Below are 23368 nucleotides of genomic sequence, written 5' to 3' on the forward strand. Positions count from 1 at the left end.
AAAACTTGTCTTAAATCGGCCCTAAGCTTGTCAACCACGTTTGAATGAGTACCTAAATTAGAAAACCATTACCTACTCTCCATCAGTTTATGGAAAGGTAAAGATTGCAATTCTCTCAGCCAAAAATGTATTCAGTTATCTTTATTATGATAATGGCAGGTGTAGACTGTCTATGCTGTTAATGTTTTTCAACAATATTGTTATACTCACATAAACTGAAACATAAACTAGAAGTGTTTAGTTACATAAGCTAGTTACATATTTCTCCACCTAATGAAGGCGTTAAGCAGAAGTTTAAAATCTCTTTTCCAAGAAAGATCTGAGAAAAAAATGAAAAATGGAAAACAGTTCATAGGACAAGGAAAGATGAATAAATTTAAATTAAATTATCTATATCGTATTAATTCTTACATATACATTTGTGTATTAAGACTGTACAGAAGTTCTAGCAACATGAATTAACAAACTCAGTATTAGGCAAAAACACTATGTAAAATGTCATACTGTTCATGAAAGAAATATATCTTCATAAATTTTATGAAATTTTTACAATCCATATTTAAAAAATTAGTACAAACTATTGTCTTTCCACTTCCAGTGATGGGACATCCACAACTTCTCAGGCAACCTGTTCCAGTGCCTCACCACTCTCATAATAAAAAAAAATGTCTTCCTTGTGTCCAATTTAAACCTTCTCTCTTTTAATTTAAAAACATTGCCCCTTGCCCTGTCATTGTAGGCCTTGGTAAAAAAATCTTTCTCGATCTTTCTTAGAAGCCCTCTTTAAGTATTGAAAGGCTGCAATAAGGTATCCCCAGAGCCTTCTCTTCTCCAGGCTGAAGAACCTCAACTCTCAGACTCTTTTTACAGGAGAGGTATTCCATCCCTCTGATAATTTTGTGGTCCTAATCTGAACCCACTCCATCAGGTCTATGTCTTTCTAGTACTTACTCACTTCTATTATTTTGCCACGACTCATACCAAATTCAGCCACTCTTTTTTGGGTAAAACTTAGCTCGAAGCCATATTCTATAGACTTCAAAGTCAGATAATTCATTTGGTCCGTCTCTCACTTCTGTCGCAGACCGCTGGTCTCAGGTTCTTCAGGAATCACAACCCAGAAGGTTGTTGTGATTCCCCTCGTATATCAGAAGGTCTTATTTCGCTCCAAAGGTCTATACCGCAATCAAAGGCTTCTAACAGAGAGCTTCAAGACACTGCTCTCCAGGGGCTCCTACCACTCCAGTCTCCAGGAGGGAACTGCCCCCCTCCCTCTTGGGAGTGCCCCGCCTTTAACCATCCATGAGTCACGTGGTCCCCGGCTGACCAACGTGACTCACAGCACCTGTCCTGACAAGGCACAGGTGCTTTCTATTGTAGTAGCCCATGTAGCAGCCAGAAAACTTACGCAACAATTCCCCCTCTTTTTTTGAAAAAACATCTAATGACCTTTAGGGGTTCTTAACGTTCCTATCCCATGTACAGCCACCGTGTCGGATACCTTTAAGACTAGGATCATGAGGAAGTGATTCTTATTTTTTTTATCATACCAAGTCGGCAGTGGATATATCCATTGTTCTGATGATGTTGGATACATCCACCCTGGCTGTTCTGGCTGCTTTTCCTGATGGTTAACCTGCGGTTGCCGTAACATTCCTTCAAAGGGTTGTCGTAACATTCCCTCAGGGCTCTTTTCTGGACTGGCCTGCGGCTCCCGTATTGCTCCCGCAAAGAGCTTGCTAGGGCTGTATGTCACGTATTTCTTAGTTCTTCTTTTGTCATTTTTTGACCAGCCACTGGTGTAAATCCCTGATCTGCAGTTTTTTGCAAAATGGCCCATCTTTCCGCATTTGTAACACTTCTGTTTCTTATTATATGAGGCCATCAAGGTGGTAGCTAGTACAGTCATTTCATGCTCTACAGACCCGACCTTAGCACACGCAATGACCATTTCCTCTAAAGAGGGGTCCCCTGGCAGTACTTCAATAACTCTTCGGCAATCAGTGTTGGCATTATCCCTTGCCAGTTGTTTTGTCAATAGGGCCCATAGATTGCTGTCATATATTTGTTTTTCTATTGCCCCTTGCAACCTTTCTACGAACTGTAGAAGAGGTTCCTTGTTCCCTTGTTTAATCGTAGAGTATCTCGCTTGGGGCTCCGCCATTTCTGTGGTGCGCATGAGGGCCTGCATCCCTATTTGTTTGACCTGTTCAAGAATTTGGGGATGCCATTGGGCTTGTATTGCCGGATTGCTAAATACTTGACCCGTTCCCGTCAGGACATCTGTACCAACGGCATAGCATGGGTCGCCTTGAGGTAATTGTATATTGTGTAGTGCCTGACGATCGGCCAACTGCCTCCAAGTGCTCATAAAAATGGAGCGTTGAACTGGCTGGAACATAACCTGAGCCAGATGTTGAAAGTCATACAGCACCAATATCTCTAGGTTTAGCAATCACAATAATTGTGTCACTGCTGGGGAATTTGGCCCATATTGTGCTACTGCCTTTTGTATATCCTGTATGACTTTCCATGACCAGCCCAAGTGTTGATTGGGCTGGTTAGAACCCGGGAGGGCCAGTTCCACAGGGAATACACTCGGCCTTCCCCCCATTTCCATCATGGATAATTTTTTATTACTGACTGGTAACCCCAAGACTTGAACCAAGTCCCAGTCCCCAGCCTCTATTGCTTTCATTTTTACCTCGTTCCAGAAACGGACTGGGTCACGAGGTTGAACTGTCGCTGTAGGGGTTCCCAAGGGGTCTGGTTCCAATAAACAGACAGATTCTAGCGACTTTTCCCTTGGTGAAGAAACCGGTGGTAACTCCCCAGCTGAGCTGTCACTTGCTTTGGAAGTTTCTCCTAAAATCTCTTTTGCTGCAGGGGGGGTCATGGCCTGCTGCAATATCTCCACTACAGCTGCTAACTGCTGGGATACTCCTTGCAGCATTGTCACGGCCTGGCGCACTAGTGCTGGCTGCATGGCTCGTACCTGTGTCATATATGTTGCTGGATATGAAGTTGCCAGGGGTGGGGCCATTAGATCAAGCGGTGGAGCCGTAGGCGTGACACATCCTGAGGAGGAAGGGGGGGCTGCTGGGGCAAAGGGTGGGGGGCGCTCCAATATCTCCTGCAGGGTGGGGCAGAGTTCCTGCATAGTCCCCGCAACTTTATTGATCTCCGTGAACAGCGAGGATACATCTAATTCGCTGTCCACACTGTCTGGGGCCAGTCCTCCTTCAGACAGTTCATTGTTTCCTTCATACCCTTCGCTTGCTGATGCATAGTCTGTTAATTCATCTTCCTCCTTTTCTGCCACCCCCTTTTGAATTATATTATCCAGGGCCCTCCACATACACAGCAGGTCAGTATCAGTTAAGTCCTTTTTTCCAAGGACTACTTCACAAAGTAGCTTATATCCCAACCTTTTCCAAAGTTCTAGGTTAAAGGTGAAAGTAAGGCTAACCAGGTCTTCGTGTCCCGCTGCCCAGTTAAGTAAATTATATAAATCTTCATTACTTATGTTGGCCCCCGCAGCCATTCCCACAGATTTAAGGAAAGTGAAGGTCTGATTTTCCTTTACAAAGTTTTGTCCCATTTTCCGTTCCCAGCAGCTCACCTCGTTCCAGATGTCTAAGTCGAAGCTGATCAATTCGCAGCTCTCCTGCTGCTCTCGAGCTTCACTGGGCTCTACCACACTTCATTCTGCAGTCCAAGTAGTTCCCGTTCCAACAAATCACATCGGGGTCACCAATTGTCGCAGACCGCTGGTCTCAGGTTCTTCAGGAATCACAACCCAGAAGGTTGTTGTGATTCCCCTCGTATATCAGAAGGTCTTATTTCGCTCCAAAGGTCTATACCGCAATCAAAGGCTTCTAACAGAGAGCTTCAAGACACTGCTCTCCAGGGGCTCCTACCACTCCAGTCTCCAGGAGGGAACTGCCCCCCTCCCTCTTGGGAGTGCCCCACCTTTAACCATCCATGAGTCACGTGGTCCCCGGCTGACCAACGTGACTCACAGCACCTGTCCTGACGAGGCACAGGTGCTTTCTATTGTAGTAGCCCATGTAGCAGCCAGAAAACTTACGCAACACACTTCTCCCATAGTAACACAGCAGATGCAAAATCTTTTAATGGATTCAAAGAGAGACTTGGACAAGTACTTGGAGGACATATCTAATTAATATAGTTTAATTTTTTAAAAAATATTTATTCGTGATGTTTTCGTGTTTCCCAGAGCACAAAGCTCAAGCAGTAGTTTCTGAGAACACCTGAGAAGTCCTGTCTTACATTTTGGTGCAGTGGAATCTTCAGTAAACCTTATGATTTACTTATCATGATTTTAACTGTTGTTCAGCTATTCCAATATTATAGTTATTTAAGCAATGAAACAATATTTAAAATCTTTCACCCTTACATTTCAAGTCAATAGATTTTTTTTCCAACAAGCCTGACAAATTACAGTCAAAATGTCATGAATGTTCCAAAACCCAAACTCACTACCAATGCTCATGAACGAGTTTGTAGAGGGTAGTGACTCTCATTGTGCTTATGATTTCCAGACAAAAGCCGTACAACCCTGTATGGCTTGTTTCCTTGTTTATTCTTACTTAAATCTTTATATAATACTTAACTGTGTAACTTGAAATTAGTTGTTAAAAACTGTCATATATGCTAAATGTATTTCAAGTCATACACATCATAGTTCGATGAAAATATTGTTTCTATGTCTGCACAGACGTATGATAAATATGACTACACAAAATATTAAACGGAGTTCTTCAGAGCAAATCTGTACTGTGATGTGATTATAACAGCACTGGCATAAATCATAGCTGTTTCTGCTCCAAATCTCCTGCTTTGTTTTAGTCATTTTATGACCGATAGCTCCTACAGCCAACAGCAGTTTATTATTTAGACCATGTTGTATTTTGCTTTATAACAAACCATTGTGATTTCCTGAAAGGAGAGTGAGCAATTTTTAAGACTGCCTAGTTAAACCAGGTTCTTCCAGTATTTAAGAAAATAATTTCTAAATTCAGCTAAACAGTTTGTAAACTACCAAATGTAATTACGGACACAAAAGAATTTCTCTTCCTGCACATTAAAAAGCACTAGTGTGTATACTTGTGCGCTTGTTTTCTGTAGCACTCTCCAGAACCAAAGCTCCAGTGCAAGATGTCATCTTTTTTTTTTTTCTTATTAACAGTGTATAGTTTGAAAGAGAACTGTGGCACATAGGCCAAGCAGACATTTGCAAATGTTTGAGTATGATTAATTTCTATCGTGTAGTCCTTCATTTGCAGTAGTGATATACTTGGAGTAAAAAGACCACCTGCCTCCCATGTTGGTATACACGAAAGTTTAAATCTGATCATTAGTCAGTGTTCTCACAGCATCTCTTACACTGGGGACTTCAAACAATGTCCACTAGCTTTAATGCAATTTCATTTGCATTATTTGAAATACAGAATGTCAAATAACATCTTTTTACTGTACTTTCCTCTTTCTTCCTTGCTGGTATTCTACGAAAAGTGAATTTAATTAATCTTTGTGAATACCTTTTAGATATTCTCCTTTCTCTTGGCTGCCTAATCACGTCTCCCGAACTACTAGATGTCTTAGTATACAGTGTCTACTCCAGATATAATTTCTCTTTTGAGATGTTTTAGATGCTAAATGTTATTTTTTTTAAATTATGAAAATTCTAAAAAGGTGCAAAAAGTACTGTTGCAGGTGTTAGAAGTTATAAACTAAATTTTACTCTAGGTCATTTTGTAGCATTGTGTATCAATGTCTACTGGTTAAAACACTTTTCCCAAGTCCTGCCCAAAGAAAATACATCGGTTCAGGTCCTACACTTGTCTAACATTAGCTAGTATGTAGATGTCAGTGTTTTAATGAGCAAATACAACTCTTTTGTAGACAATTTGTGTTAGATAGGGATATACAGAGGTATTATGATAAACATTTGTAAATAAGGTTTTGAAGCGAGTGTAGCCATCTTAAGCATTAAGGGTGGAGACTGACAAGATGTGTACAGAAGGTCATCTAACTACTATTCTGAAAGTGATCTGATATATAAAATGACTTACTCAAGTGGTATTCAAGAACTTATTTTTAACATGTTTCTAACCAAAAAATTGTCTACTCTTCAAGTGTATGCATGTATATACATAGACATATGTAGGTTATATGTTTTCATTTATACTGACATATTCATTAAAATTATTTTCAATAATATGCATATTTGCATCATAGCTTTTTTGAATAATGTATGTATGTGTTTATGTGAATGTATGTTGCACTATACCTACCTGTGCAAAGTGCTATGTCTGTACTCGATCACATTCACTGCTCATTAAAGCAGCAGTCAAAAGTATATATTTGTCAGAAGAGAAAAAAATCATCTCCTATAGAACTGAAAATAAGTTAAACTGCTGCTGAATTGTATGGTGATATAGAACAAAGTAACAAAAGGATCCACAGTGGCCCATGAGGTGTATATCGACAAAGCTCAATGTATCCATCATAGAATCATAGAATCATAGAATGGTTAGGGCTGGAAGGGACCTTCAAAGGTCATCTAGTCCAACCGCCCTGCAACAAACAGGGATATCTCCAACTAGATCAGGTTGCTCAGGGCCTTGTCCAACCTGGCCTTGAATGTCTCCAGGGATGGAGCATCCACCACCTCTCTGGGCAACCTGTTCCAGTGTTCTACCATTCTCATGGTAAAAAATTTTTTCCTAATATCCAACCTGAATCTACCTCCCTCTATTTTAAAACCATTACCCCTTGTCCTATCACAACAGGCCCTCCTGAACAGCCTCTCCCCATCTTTCTTGTAGGCCCCCTTGAGGTACTGGAAGACTGCTATAAGGTCACCCCGGAGCCTCCTCTTCTCCAGGCTGAACAGCCCCAACTCTTTCAGCCTGTCCTCATAGGAAAGGTGCTCCAGCCCTCTTATCATCTTCGTGGCCCTTCGTGGCCCATCATCTGTTATCTTGCAGACATCTTGCTCAATTCATCAAAAAAGAGAATACACTGTAAACAATAAATAGCATATCAATTTGTTTTTTCATACCAAAAGACTACTAAACAACACAGAACAGAATTTCTCTTAATTTCTTCAGGAATAACGTCCTAGGGACCAGATACCTTAAGGTCTGTCTCTTCTCCCATGTTAGGAATGACAGGACAAGAGGGAATGGCCTCAAGTTACACCAGGGGAAATTTAGGTTAGATATCAGGAAAAATTTCTTTACAGAGAGGGTTGTGAAGTATTGGAACAGGCTGCCCAGGGAGATGGTGGAGTCCCCATCCCTGGAGGTGTTTAAAAACCGTGTGGATTTGGTGTTGAGGAACATGGTTTAGGGATCCTGACAATGCAGGGTGAATGGTTGGACTCAATGATCTTGAGGGTCTCTTCCAACCAAATGATTCTATGATTCTATGATTCATGCAACTAATACACATGCAGCATATTGGAAAAAAAAAAATGTGTAAAAAAATCCTTGGTATCCAAAGTTCAGTAATGAAGAAGACAGAAGGAAACCAGGCTCACTTCAAGGTAGAAATTTAATTATGTAACTCTTGTAAACAAATATTTATTCCATGCTTAAAAATTGAAATGCTGAACAAATATCTACTATAACTTTAATATAAGCTGTCAAGCATGGTTCATGCAGTCTTATGTACTATGGCTAGAAACAAACAAATGTTGGTAGGTCATCCATCAGTACTAAGCAAATAAACTGTAGTCTTTTAACATTCGATGTAACTTCAGTAATGGATAAGAACATTTATTTTATTAGGGCTGACTTTCTTACTTTTTTCCTTTGTGTCATTTTTATTCCTTATCCTCTGTGTCCTCCCTTGTCTTTCCCTTTACAGTTATAAAGCCATAGCAATTGACAAAGGAAATTGCCTTGGACTATAATTCTTTTGTAGTAAGACACTCTCCGGAGATCGGTAACACAGTAGAACTGAGCATGAACAAGATCTTAATCCTACTCAGTTCCCTACTGCTGCTATCAGTATGGATAAAGTGTCACTTTCCAAGAATGCAATTTTTCTCAATTAGATGTGAGACAAACAGTCAAATTAAGGTGTATCTCAGGTTTTGAAGACCAAATTACTTTTATTCTTGAAAATAAGGACCTACAAGGCCTCTGCTCTTGATTTAGTTTGACCTGTAGGAGTATCACTTATTTTAGTCAGATGACAAACAACATTATCTTGAAAGGTGTCCATTGAAATTTAACATAATACTGTAATATATATAGTATAAAAAATTGCCTTAAAAAGCTAAACAGAAGAATTATTTAATCAGTCAGAACATTAAGAAAATAGGAGGCAGTGTTGGAAAAGTACAGCTACAGCTTTTTGAAGATGTGATGGAAAAGATAACAAAGGGCTTTGCTGAAACTAATATTTGAAAAGTGACCTCTGACATCCTTTCCTTAATAAAGATGGTTTCTTTATTTACTCCACCATTTGCAGGTGGTCTGAGATGTAGCTGTCTAATCATTATAAAACACTGACAGATTCTTTCAAGTTTTTTCTGAGCATCCATCCTACTGAACACCAAACTTCTTTTGCTATTACTTAATAAAACCTGTATGATTCATGTCAATGAAAAATATAGAGAAAACCTGTATTGGGTGATGTGCACTGGCAGGTGAAATGATGTCATTGCAGTATGCGGTGTAAACACTATTTCACAAGTTCATTAAGTGTAAATGGTTTTTTTGCAAGAACAGAATTGGTCCACAGTGCATAATCCAATATAGAAGAGGAAAGGCTGTTTAATAATAAATTGAAGGTAGTTCATCACTGAAGCCATAGGACACAAATTAATTCTGTGCTGGTTGGATACTCTTATGTTGACAAAATACAGCTTTTCTTTTCTAGTGCCAGTGCAAAATGCCCTGTATATACTTGCTAAATCATATAACTATCAGAGAGCCATGGACTAGACACTCACATTTCTATGCATATTCCTTAGAGTATGGTAAGTAAAAGTACAGAGAGACCTATTTATTCTGTGTATTTGGTAATCCAGTCTCTGTTTAGGGTAAATCAAGCTCCTTGAGCCAAAACAAAACAAAAACCCTAAGCAATGCTCCTGATCATGCTCTAAACTATGATAATTTTGATGCATTCCCACTTTTCTGATACCATTATCTAGATGGGAAGTGATTTTGTTTGATGACATCTCGTCAAAATTCTAGGTAATTTAGTCCAGGATTCTGAAATTATGGGAATAAGTAGCAAACTAACATATGATATGAATGTGAAAATATTTTCTACGGTCCCTTGCAGAATATATGTTCTAGATTTAGCACTAGTGTTGATAATAGAAGCAATACAATTTTCTTCATTTGTGTGACTGTGGGGAATATCAGTAAAGTATTGCAGGTACTGAAGTCAATAGCTTTTCTTTCATGTGCCATTTATGTATTGTATTTATGTCCCATCTATAAAATAAAAATATGCATCCAGACAGCATCCTGAGGTAATTATAGCAAAATAACACTAGCAAAAGATAATAGACAGTAATTTGGTTACAAAAACTAGAACAAATGAGTCCTAGATGATTACTTATAAATGAAATATTTCTCATTAAAAAGTATTGGTGAAGAATCTTGATCCCAGATATGTCAAGAGAAAAAAAATCCTACTAATTTCAGTGAAGACAGGATTTTGCTTTTTGATGATTTCTTATTACAATAATTTAATAGCATCTCAAGAGAAGTCTTAAATCTAATTTGTCAGCTTTTCTGTGTTGTATATGCTTGCATTGCACGCTGGTATTCTTTGAAGTTAATTTTATTAAATGGCATAAAATGTAAAATGCAAGCAGAAGCTATCTATAAATAATAATTGGGAAAGGGATTTATATCTTGTTAGTTGTTTTCAGTGTTATGCATGATACCTACAGTATTTATTCAAAGAGATGATCTTCTTTTAGTGCATTTCTCGGAACATAGATTAACTAAGTCAAATTTTCCATGACCACACTTTCAGTATATGCTATTACCTTGGTCCTCGGTTCCTAAATTGAATAGCTTGCTTTTATTCACAAGTTCTGTCTTTACTCATGGATTGAGAGACTCCTTTTAAAGGAAATAAATAGTACATAGTGAGTTCTTGGTCCTCCATCAAGGCATGATAAGTTTGTGTGCTTCAGCTTGAGAAGTGTCTCAGGATCCTCACAAGTACCTGACGCCAAGCATCCACCACAGAATCTTTTTGAATTTGGTTTCAATTTGTGCTTTAAAAGAAATTGCCTCCTGGTTCACCTGTCAAACCTATTTTAGGGTGAATGAAAATGTACCACTTCCTAAAACTGGTATTTATAGTACTGTAAAATATTCTCAGTGATATAGCTTACACGTAGCTACTGAGGATTATACAAAGAAAGCTCTTGAACAGGCTGTTTTTATTAACTAACAGAAGCCCTATCAGAATGTATTGTCGAGTGTTAAGCTCAGTAACACTGCACTTTCAAATCAGTAAGTACTTCTGCTACAAATAATTCATAAAAACTAATTTAGGAATAATTTGTATGACACACATATAGGATTTTGGAAATTTGTTGGAAAGCCAACATGTTTTACAAATGCACTTATTGCTCAGAAGTCAATCTATGCATTTATATATATATTTTTGTGCAAATTGTATCAACGTATGTTAAATCTCTGAAGCAAGGATTCAACAAATGGTTCTGAGGAGCTATCACATTCAAAAACATGGAAAAATCATTCACCTGACTTTGACAATGGTATAGACCAGTATCCTCAAGGATGCCTATTGCTAATGCAGGAGAATTAGCCTTTAAAATTAGGATTCAGAACAGTCACCACAGTGAGCACTCTGTTGCTGATGTGAGCCTGTAGAAACTTCAGCGTCACAGTGAAAAACTCTCTCTCTCGTCTTTATGTCACTGCTGTAGCTAAACATCTCTGTGAAACTGGGTGTTTAGGTGAGTAGATCTTGTTTCGCCTTTCTACTTTGGCACGTCATTCAAAAAGGATAGGTCTGGCCTGGTAGGTTGACCTTGACTGGAAGCCATGTGCCCACCAAAGCCACCCTGTCACTCCCCTCCTCAGCTGGACAGGGGAGAGAAAATATAGCGAAAGGCTTCTGAGTCGGTATAAGGACAGGGAGAGACCACTCGGCAATTACCGTCATGGGCAAAACAGACTCGACTTAGGGAAAATTAATTTATTATCAATCAAATCAGAGTAGGATAATGAGAAATAAAACTGAATATCAAAACACCTTCCCTCCACCCCTCCCTTCTTCCTAGGCTCAGCTTTACTCCCGAATTCTCTACCTCCTCCCTCCAAGCGGTACAGGGGAATAGGCAATGGGGGTTGTGATCAGTTCATCACACATTGTTTCTGCTGCTCCTTCCTCCTCAAGGGGAGGATTCTTCACATTCTTCTCCTGCTCCAGTGTGGGGTCCCTCCCACAGAAGACAGTCCTCCACGAACTTCTCCATCGCGAGTCCTTCTCATGGGGTACAGTTATTCATGAATAACTGCTCCAGTGTGGATCACTTCCATGGGGTACAGTCCTTCAGGAACAGATGACTCCAGCGTGAGTCCTCCATGGGATCACAAGTCCTGCCAGCAAACCTGCTCCAGCACAGGCTCCTCTCTCCACAGGGCCACAGGTCCTGCCAGGAGCCTGCTCCAGCTTGGGCTTCCCATGGGGTCACAGTCTCCTTCAGGTATCCCCCTGGTCCAGCATGGGGTCCTCCATGGGCTGCAGGTGGTCTCTGCTCCACTGCGGACCTCCATGAGCTGCAAGGGGACAGCCTGCCTCACCATGGTCTCTCACCATCTCTGCTCCGGTGCCTGGAGCAATTCCTTCACCTCATTCTTCACTGACTTTGGTGCCTGCAGTGTTGTTTCTTTCATATATTCTCACTCCCCTCTCTGGCTGTAGTTGCTGTTGCTCAGTTGTTTTTCCATCCTTCTTAATTATGTTATAGAATCATAGAATCATAGAACGGTTAGGGTTGGAAGGGACCTCAAGATCATCTAGTTCCAACCCCCCTGCCATGGGCAGGGACACCCTCCACTACACCAGGTGGTTCAAAGCCTCATCCAACCTGGCCTTGAATACTTCCAGGGATGGCGTATTTACAACTTCTCTGGGCAACATGTTCCAGTGCCTCACCACCCTCAGAGTGAAAAATTTCTTCCTTATATCTAATCTAAATCTCCCCTCCTTCAGTTTAAAGCCATTTCCCCTTGTCTTATCAGTACATGCTCTTGTAAAAAGTCCCTCTTCAGCTTTCCCGTAGGCCCCCTTTAAGTACTGGAAGGCTGCTATAAGATCACTCCAGAGCCTTCTCTTCTCCAGGCTGAACAAGCCCAACTCTCTCAGCCTGTCTTCATAGCAGAGGTGTTCCAGCCCTCGGATCATCTTCGTGGCCCTCCTCTGGACCCGCTCCAGCAGCTCCATGTCCTTCTTGTGTTGGGGACTCCAGAGCTGAATGGAGTATTCCAGGTGAGGTCTCACGAGAGCAGAGTAGAGCAGAGTAGAGGGGCAGAATCACCTCACTTGACCTGCTGGCCACGCTTCTTTTGATACAGCCCAGGATATGGTTGGCTTTCTGGGCTGCAAGCGCACATTGCCAGCTCATGTTGAGCTTCTCATCCACTAACACTCCCAAGTCCTTGTCCTCCGTGCTGCTCTCAATCCTTTCTCCACCTAGCCTGTACTTGTGCTTGGGATTGCCCCGACCGACGTGCAGGACAGGACCTTCCACTTGGCCTTGTTGAACTTCATGAGGTTCTCATAGGCCCATCTCTCCAGCTTGTCAAGGTCCCTCTGGATGGCATCCCTTCCTTCCAGTGTGTCCACAACACCACACAACATGGTGTCATCTGCAAACTTGCTGAGGGTGCACTCGATCCCACTGTCCATGTCACCAACAAAGATGTTAAATACCACTGGTCCCAGTACCGACTCCTGAGGAACACCACTCGTCACTGGCCTCCACTTGGACATTGAACCGTTGACCACAACTCTTTGAGAGCGACCATCCAGCCAATTCCTTATCCACCGAGTGGTCCATCCATCAAAACCATGTCATTCCAGTTTAGAGACAAGGATGTCATGTGGGACAGTATCAAATGCATTGGACAAGTCCAGGTAGACGATGTCAGTTGCTCTTCCCCTATCCATCAATGCTGTAACCTCATCATAGAAGGCCACGAAAAATAGTCAGGCATGATTTGCCCTTAGTGAAGCCATGTTGGCTGTCACCAATCACCTCCTTTTTTACCATGTGCCTTAGCATAGTTTGCAGGAGGATCTGCTTCATGATCTTGCCGGGCACAGAGGTGAGACTGACTGGCCTGTAGTTCCCTGGGTCTTCTTTTTTCCCTTTTTTGAAGATGGGGGCTATGTTTCCCCTTTTCCAGTCAGTGGGAACTTCTCCAGACTGCCACGACTTCTGAAATACAATGGATAATGGCTTATCCCAGAGGCGCTACCACCATCACTGATGGGGTTGGCCTTGGCCAGTGGCAGGTCCATCTTAGAGCCATCTGACATTGGCTCTGTTGGAAATAGGGTTTTGGCAGCCGCCCCGCTGCCAATGCTTGCCACACAAACCTAATAAATTTTGGTCCCTGATCACTGCTTATACATTTTGCAGTAATGAAAATGAAAAGAAAAAAAACCCACCTAGAATGTATAAAACCACAAGAGAAAGTAACCCAGGAATCCTCAAAATACTGTGTTTTAAGAGAATGATCTGTCTGCTGGGTCACAGTGTTCTGCATCATCTTGCAAAATGTGCAGTTCTGGCTACACAAGGGAGCATTTCAGCTTCTTCAGTAGGAGACAAGGAATTAAATGGCTTTTACTGGGCATATGTTTAACTAATTAACTTAATTTTAGCTATCTAGAATTTGGACATCTAGTTTGAACTAGTTGTTACACTTCTAATGCAGTGTGGTACATTGAGGTGTAGACACATCCAGAGTGTATCAGAGTGAACCAGTATTCATCCCAGTTCAAACCAGATGAAAGCACCGTCATTCAGAAATTCTATCGAACAAAAGAAGTAGCCAGGATGACTAGCCTGAATGTTTGAAATGCTTCATATTCCTGACTTAACTTAACATTCACAGAATTTCCCCACATTTATTTTTGAAAAAAGAGCTCTCCTTCATGTGAACATCTTTGGAAAAAAATGTGAGCAATTTGTTGAAGATCACTCAAAAGAAACAGATAGTTCTTTCATTTGGGAATAATTTCATGCATTGTCAATGGCATTTTTACTCCTTACACTTTGCGAATATTTAATGGTCTCTGTGAAGTATGCTGTTGAACTGCCAGTCCTAGGAACTTGTTTTGATGTCTGGATGGAAGAAGCGCAGTCTTGCTGGGATTAGTCTCAAGAAGGATTTCATCTCCTCTGCACTACAGACCTGATTTTGCTATGTACTTAAGTAAGAGCCATTGCTAAGCAGAGCTCTCCAAAACTGACATCATGCATAAACTGAAGTGTGTTCTTGACTCATGCCTGTGGTTTGATGTGACTGTCATTCTCTTTCCTCTGAGAGGGAATGACGTGACTGGCAAAACTGCATGGGACATGCTGAAGCACTGCAGTTCTGTACATCCTTCACTCAAACTTAATCTGGATGGGAATAAGGGCAGGTACACTTGGATTTTGCCTGCCCATCTAAGGGTCCTTCTTATTACTGCACCTTTCTCCTGGCCTTCCCATACATCATCAGAGAAGAGAAAGATAATAGCTCGTTTCTTTGATTGTTATCCTCCTGACATAAAGAGACCGGCAATGCCCTTTACATTTGTCATCTAGGAAATGACATGCTTAAATAGGTTTGCTGTTCCTGCAGAGAGGCAATGGTCTTCTTGTGGTTTAGCCCAGCCGGCAACTAAATGCCACACAGCTGCTCACTCAACCTCCCTCACCCCCAGGGGAAGAGAATTAAATGGGAAAAGGGAAGGAGACTCGGGCTGAGAAAAGAACAATATTGTAATACTAATACTAATACTAATAATTTAAAAGTAATAATAATAATATATGAATATGTATATGTATAATGATAATAATATATACAAGTGATGTACAGTGTAATTGCTCACCACCTGGTGACCAATGCCTGTCCCATTCTAGCAAACAATCTCGAAACAGATCAGTCCTAACACCACAATCCTGGATGAGTGAGAGGCCCAAAAAGAGAACGAGAGAGAGAGGGCACTCCGAGAGAGAGAGAGCCCTTGGAAGAGAGTTCCCAGAAGAGCAAGAGCTCTTCTTTCTGATCAACCATCATCTAAATACTGAGCATGACATTGCATGATATGGAATACTTTATTGGCCAATTTAGCCCTCAATCCTAAATTTAAGTTCAAGTCAGAAGGAGGATTGTGGACCCTTTGTCCAGTCTATGGTCCCCCTCAGCCTATTATGCACCTGCACACTGGCAAGAACATGGGAAGCTGAAAAGTCCTTGATGTCTCTGTGTCCTGGTTTTAGCTGGGACAGAGTTAGCTCTTCTTTTTAGCAGCTAGAAGAGCTCCATGTTTTGGTTTTACTCAGAGGCTCGCTCTGAGAAGAATGTTGATAGCAAGCTGATGTTTGTGGTTGGAAGTGAAACTCCAAGGACTTTTCAGTGTGCCGTGTTCTGGCCGCAGTGCAGAAGCATGGCGGGATAAGGGAGGAGCATAGCCGGGACAAGGGGGCCATGATTCCCCTTGTGATTTGTGGTGGAACTTAAGATTGAGGGCCAAACTGGCCAATTAGTATTCCGTACCATGCAGCGTCATGCCCAGTATAAAAGTGAGGGACAGCCGAAAAGAAGGGCTTTTGGCGCTTTTACTCTTTCGCCACTTCTGCTCTTTTGTGCTTCTGCGCTTTTGCTCTATTGCCTTTTTTTTTTTCTCTCTCATCCAATACTCCCACTCTCAGAATACTATCTCTCTCTCCCCCTCTGTATTTCGGGGCCTCGTGTTCGTCCGGGATTGCAGCTTCGGGACGAGACGGGCTGCGGATAAGAGGGGGTGGTGAGCATCTACACTGTGTATTACTCATCTGTATTAAATTGTTCTTATCTCAAACCACGGGTTTCCCATTTATCCTTTAATTCTCTCCCTCATCCCTGGGGCTGGGGGAGGGTGAGTGAGCGACTGTGTAGGGTTTGGTTGCCGGAGCGGCCTAACCCACGACACTCTGTGCCAACTACAAACATCAGTGCGCTATCAACATTCTTCTCATAATGAATCCCAGATTAAATCCAAAACACAGAGTTCTTCTAGCTGCTAAAAAGAAAAAACTGACTCTGTCCCAGTCAAAACCAAGAAAGGTCTTGATCTTCTGACAAGATTTGTTTCGTTACATAGATCTGTAAAAAAAGGAGTTTGCAATATAGGTAGGAAATATGGCCACTTGAATGGTATACTGGGTTGTTTTATTTTGTTTTTTTAACTCACTGTCTACAGGACATAAGTAAACATCATTGATCAAACAAGGTGAAAGGAATTGCACACACTTAGAGATGAGGGAAGCTATTCTGTTTTCTGTAGCACAGGTTGGTGGGCTCAGGAGGACAGCATCTGAAACAAATATGATATAGTTTCACATGAATTGCCAAATTCTTCTAGTTTATCTGAAGCAGAATGTGCTTAACTCTGTTTACTAGTAGATGGGAGCTCACCTGTTACATGCACACAGAGAACGAAAGTAATGCTGAGATTAGGGTTTGTTTGGTTTATTTTTTATCTGGAAGGGGCAAATATATAGAGAATTTAGGGGAAAATAATTCTAGCACTTGTTTTGTGTACTGTACACAGTGAAGATACTGTCCTTTTGATTTTTTCCTCTTCAAGTTACTAAGACAAACAGAGCCAACTTTATTTATCTTGGTGCAGGTTAGATAGTTTTGCCAGCTCATTAAGGTAAAAAGATTAACACATCCTGAAGCAAAGGGACCTGCATAGATTTTGGACAGAGAAAAATTCGACTTCCCTCATTTTCTGTTTAATTTCAAGTCGATACTAAATCATTCATCAATATAGACAAAGGACACAGATGGAATTGTCGTCCTAAGCCACTGAGAGGAATTCATTTACAAACCTTTTGACAAAAGAAAATGGAACAGCACTTCTTGCCTGAAGTTTTCATGTTGTCTGATTCATGTGAAATTAATGTCTCCCCAGTGTAACAGCACAATATGAGTGAGGATGACCTTGTAATTATGTGAAACACTACTGAAATCACAATGCAAGCCGTTAGTACTTCAAAATATCGGTGACGGGGGGATATCTTTATACAAGGCTGAAAGGACTTACAGTAAAAAATAGCTCTTTTCCACTTTGAGATGTGTTTTTTCTATATAAATAAATCCACATTAGATATAAAAAGATGACTTTTTTTAGCCAGCTGTAAATTTTATTAGTTGCGTGTTTATTCTGTAGAGCAATCTGTCTTTTTTTCTCAATAAGACACAATGTAATTCATAATATAATTACTTGAATAACCACTGGTATGCACAGAATTAATGATCTACTCAAATTCCCATTTAGAGCTCTTGTAAGTCAAAATAAGTTCCTATTGCTGGGTTTCCTTTTGTTATTTTATCATTAAAAAATAGATATTTGTTTTTGATTTGATATGCCCTTTATGTTAATACAACTAGATTTTTTAATGTGAAAAGTAAAAGAGAGTACTTCTATGACAGGTTATCACTTGCTATGGAGCAAAGAATCCACCAGTTGTCAGTGGAAAAAAATATTTGGTTTTTGGCATTGCAATGAATTTACTGATCCTCTCTTATTTTGTTTGATCAGGGTTAAATATCGATAAAGAAATTTCGGAGTAAATTTCACAAATGTAGACTGACTGATCTGAATCAGACATTGCCAAAGTATAATACATCTATATGATCAAAGGGACATCAGACCATATAACACGAAAATGATTTAATTATGTACCATAGAGGGGTTAAAAATTCCCTTGAAAGGAGATCAGCTCTTTCTAACAAAATTTTCAGTGGTACCTGCACTGATTTGCTTGTGTATGAGTTTTTTTATGTTTCTTTTTTCTCCTCTAGGCTGTACTTTGGAGGTACAAGTTTTCCCAGCTCAAAGGTTCTTCAGACGATGGGAAGAGCAAAATAAAATTTTTGTTTCAAAACCAAGATAATAAACAAATTGAAGCAAAGGTAAAAACAATATATTTTTTGTTTTATAAAGGCAATGTATGTTAAAAGCACTTATCAAACCAGCTAGGAGAATGGAAGAGTAAATTAAACTAAATTCCTTGGAAATTAATGTGCAAAGTCAAAGAACACAAAGAAAACCAAGCAAATTCCAAGAAAAGAAAACTGAATCAATTGCTTGTATTTTTGCTAGTTTAAGATCTTTTAAAAGGTGTAATTATATTAAAAATAATTAAGAAAAGGACTCACTACATATGATTTTAGACACGTTTGCCAACTCTCCTTTAAAGATTTTGATAAAGCTGGCTGAGAGTTTGAATGCCCTTTTTTTCAACCTATACTCATATGAGGACGAAATGGTGCAAAATATATCCGTAAGTCAATCTGGGGACAAACCCCAGGAAAAGTCTAAAATCTGATTTTATTTCTCAGAGAAAAAAAAATGTGGATTAAACATATATTCCCTTACAAGACTGAAGCTTTATGTCTGTATCTAAATCAAAATCAGAAAAGTTGTATTTTCAGTTTTGCTTTTGATTCAAGAGTTAATTTATGAAAATTGTAACCCTGAGAGATTTATGCTTACTTCGATTTATGTCTTTTCACAATAGGACATTTACTGTCCCAATGTATTTGAGGAGAAGTGATGTCTCAGGATCTTTGATAACTGGAACTGCCTTAGAGTCTGAATCGAAGGTCTTTTGACTAGAATCCAAATTTTTGTGTAAACCTAGAGGCTATTTTCTTTGCCATCTTTAAGCCTTGCTTTTGAAGCATTTGCTATACTATTTTTCCTCACCATGTCAGAGAGAAACTTCATGAATGAATGTGATAACAATATTCTATGAGTAAAAAGGAAATGGTTAAATAAATTGTTGTCTAAATATGCACAGCATAATAAAGTATGTAAAGAAAAAAGGCATTGTATCGGGGGCAGTTGTGAGTTTAAATGCAAATAGGTATATTAAGCATCTGTTTTTCCTTCCTGCATGTCTCTTTAGGTTTGTTATTAATTATTTTCTATCTAACAGCCATTTACTTGATTTCAAATATTGTACTCAATACAATAAAGGTATGTAAGAGCTCCCATTAAATCAACAGCAATGAAATGTGGTGGACCATGGCTTTCAATATCTTCATGTTCTGCTACATCTCAAAGATAAATATTTTCTTATTTCAGATTTTCTTCAGAAATTGTTTTAATAGTACAGAATTTCTTTTCATCTCTAATATGAAAACAAAACAACAAATGTCATAAGGATGACTGTCTCTTAAGCAAATAATTGGAAACTGTTATGTTCCTAAGTACAGCTGAAGGATGAAAATCATCATTATTTTTCTAATATCTATCTGCTATTGCTGTTATATTAACACATGATTTTAGGACTAAAGAGATTTCATAGGAATACAAGAATGGGACAGGTTTTCTTTTTTTTTTTCAGTAAAACTAGAATATATTTTTAATTCTAAATTAAATTAAAAATAAAAATGGAAACAAAGTATGAAATCTAGATTTTGAAGAAAAAATATAGTTTTCATGTTTTAAATCACATCTGTCACATAAATCATTTTATAAGCCTTGGAGAGATCTCGGTATCTTTATTGTACCTATTGTTATTCCCACTCAAATTGTACAGAGCTTTATTTCTAGGAAATTTCATCTTTCTACCTTTTATCAAAGTAGAAATTCTACCTTCTACCTTATGAAGGCCGAATATTATATGTATTTGCTAGCATGTTTATTGATATGCTGTCATGTTCCCTGATTGCTTCTTTTTTTCTATAAATTTAAACTTTCACATTGATCAATTTGGAAATAAAATTTTGTTACTTTTTATTCATTTCAAATGATCAAAACGTACCAATTATGGTCAAAACATTACAGATTATGTTATCTTTGCAAGGTGCAACAGCATTTATAGTGAGCACTTCTATCCATTCCAATTTGTTTACATATGAAATATGTTGCTGAGCCTAAGAAAAATAGATAAATGTGGCTATAAAATGAATGTGAAGATTCTTGGGTCATTTTTTTTTTTTACTTTGGTTAGTTTAAAATTCTATATCTAGACCCCTTCACTATCCTTTAGGCTTTTCATGGATTTGAAGCATTATTCAGCATGAGAAGAGATGGAACAATCTAGCCTCTATTTTTTGGACTGTATTAGCAGTATAAAGTTAGAGGTATAGCTATTTGGGGAACTCTTGAGTCATTAGGAAATGTTAATCAGATTTTCAGAAATGCTTGTAATGCCAGGTTTCATGCATACTATATGCAGGCTTCACTTGGAATCAGATTATGGGAATTTTGTAAAACATCTGTTAAAGGTTGTGATGAATATTCATGGCCACAGCTATCATCACCTGTTAAATGCAGCTCTGTGCTTCAGATGGCCTGGAGACCCACTGTTGTAAGGGGAACTACAGCGTAACATTTTCTTTATGTAAAAATAATTTTTTGCCAGTTATATTACATAGGGAATGATCACAATACAGTGAAATGAGAGTTCACAGCTGAGAACAAAACAAAAAATCTGGGAGCAATTGCCTCAACATATTCGGGCTTTTCCCTTCTGCATTGCCAAGCAGTACTGTGGAAGTAGGACATGGCAGGTAATTTTGATACACCTGAAGACAGTCACTAGAACTGGGAGCACTTTTTTCCCCTTCATCATTAACTGTAGCATGCTCTATGCAGAACCTGCTATGGTGAATGCATACCTGATCTGAAACTCCTGCTTTTCTTGCCTCTAAGGCCTATTTTCCTCCATCTCTGTGCTAATGCATTTAATACACTTTAATTCAGTTATTCCTTGCAAATATGTGGTGGTCTGGCCATAGGGGTTTTCGTTGTTTTTTATTTTTCTTTAAATAATATTGCTTTCATCATGGTAGACAGCCGGCTGCATGTCAACCAGCAATGTGCCCAGGTTACCAAGAAGGCAAATAACATCCTGGCTTGTGTCAGAAATAGTATGACCAGCAGGACTAGGGAAGTCATTGTGCCCCTGTACTTGGCACTGGCGAGGCCATATCTTGAATATTATTTTCAGTTTTGTGCCTCTCACTACAAGAAAGAAATTGAGGTGCTGGAGTATGTCCAAAGAAGGGCAACAAAGCTGATGAAGTGTCTAGAGCACAAGTCTTATGAAGAGCAGCTGAGGGAACTGGGGTTGTGTAGCCTGGAAAAAGGGAGGCTGAGAGGAGACCTTATCGATCTCTACAACTACCTGAAAGCAGGTTGTAGAGAGGTGGGTATTGGTCTCTTCTCCCAAATAACAAGCGATAGGACAAGAGGAAATGGCCTCAATTTGCACCAGGGAGGTTAAATTGGATATTAGGAAAAATTTCTTCACCGAAAGGGTTGTCAAGCATTGGACCAGACTGCCCAGGGAAGTAGTTGAGTCACCCTCCCTGGAGGTATTTAAAAGACGTGTGGATGTGGCACTTAGGAACATAATTTAGTGATGAACTTGACAGTGTTAAGTTCATAGTTGGACTCAATGACCTTCAAGGTCTTTTCCAACCTAAATGATTCTATGGTTCTGTATAATCCCTTCTTGTAAAAATACGAGTTATTGAAGTCCAAATGCTTCCTATCTTCCTTCATTTACAATGCTGCACATTTTGTGTATCTCATGCTATCTCAAAGGTGCATGATTATGACGTGTTGTATCTGTGCAATAATATCCTTTAGAACAGATTTATTATATAGAGAAGTAAGAGTGTCAGAGTTTTTAGCTATTGAATTTTGATCCAAAATTTAGAAAAAATTGTTACTATTCTAGAAATACATTCAGACTTGTAGAGGGACATTCCTTGGAAAAAAAAAAATTATGCAGCAGCATTTTAAATTTTAGCCATACTGTCATCATAATTGTTCAGCATCTCCTCTGTATTCTGATGGAATATGCAAAGATATCGCTGCTAATGTTAGAAGAATCTAGGAAAAGTACTTTCTGAGAAAAAATGCAGAACCACATTCACTCATCAGTCAGCTTTTTTGTTTTGAGAAACACACTTGCCACCAGAGTTTATATTCTTAAGTGATAGAAAGTCCTTCACTGACACTGAATTACTAATATTTTTATAATGCTGTCAGTTTTTTTCAGTGTGCTTCATGCCTGACTTAACAAAATTCAAAATGGCATGTTTTGAGATGCACAACATGTGGTATGGATTTAGTTGCAGTTTAACCATATATACTTCTTTTCAGCTTGAAAATAATTTTAGTTAAACATTTGCATTATTATCTCAGACATTGTTAAAATACTGTCTTTTATTTTCTGTAGAGGCTTTGTACTCATGCTTTTGTTACACTTCTCTGAAAGTAATATTGTGTTACTATAAAGATATATAGTGTCGTATAAAAGTGTTTCCTCGTAGATTTAAGCAATTGCAGTCTGAAAAATCTGAACAGTAATTACCATAGGTCACACCAGGGGTCCATGGCAGGGTGCCAGGATGCAAACACCTAACTTTGAAGGTCTCTAAGGCAAGGTCTAAATGGTTTCTAAGAAGAAAACCACTTAGGGGCAACATTAATCACTGATACCCCTTAGACATTCCAATCTGTAGGTTATTTCCCAGCTGTCACTCAGCAGGAGATATTGCACAAGTTTGCACAGTCAGACAGAATTTTTCTGACTGAGAGCTACGAAATAGAGCTGTTGGCTTGGCAGAACATGAAGCATACCTGTCCCTCTCCTTCATTCCTACTGAGCTATTGGGGTTAGGTTGAAAAAACTAAGCACAGAAGGGCAAAACTTTCTCCTCATCTATCAGACACAAAGGGATTCACTAAGGCACCTTCTTATCTATTTACCTATTTGTTTATCTATGTTTTAATGATCTATTAAACTGGGTCTCCAGTATCACAGCAGCTTCAAGAAGCTAAAACAATCTCAGGGTTGTAATAAACTCAGATTGCTATGCTCTTCAGTTTTACCTGGCTAAGCATTGAACTATTGAAATAGAAACTGCTTTGTATTTTTCTGACAAAAATGAAGAGTATCTTAAATCTATGAGAGATCCTGTTTTGATACACATAGACTGCCAACCATAAGAGTATGTAATGATACTTTTGGCCGGGCCCAAAGAGTGGTGGTAAATGGGGCTAAATCCAGCTGGAGGCTGGTCACCAGTGG

General features: G+C 39.3%; 1 protein-coding gene across 1 annotated transcript in view; it reads left to right on the forward strand.

Moving 5' to 3' along the window:
* The window catches only part of SNTG1 (syntrophin gamma 1), a 162537-nt gene that overhangs the window by 134667 nt on the left and 4502 nt on the right, over positions 1-23368 (forward strand). Inside the window, exon 16 of the mRNA XM_086609311.1 lies at positions 18114-18224. Coding sequence (XP_086465437.1) covers positions 18114-18224 — 111 coding nt within the window. The remainder of the gene's footprint in view (positions 1-18113; positions 18225-23368) is intronic.

The sequence above is a fragment of the Tauraco erythrolophus genome, chromosome 3, assembly GCF_009769465.1.
Source record: "Tauraco erythrolophus isolate bTauEry1 chromosome 3, bTauEry1.pri, whole genome shotgun sequence".
Classification (NCBI taxonomy): domain Eukaryota; kingdom Metazoa; phylum Chordata; class Aves; order Musophagiformes; family Musophagidae; genus Tauraco; species Tauraco erythrolophus.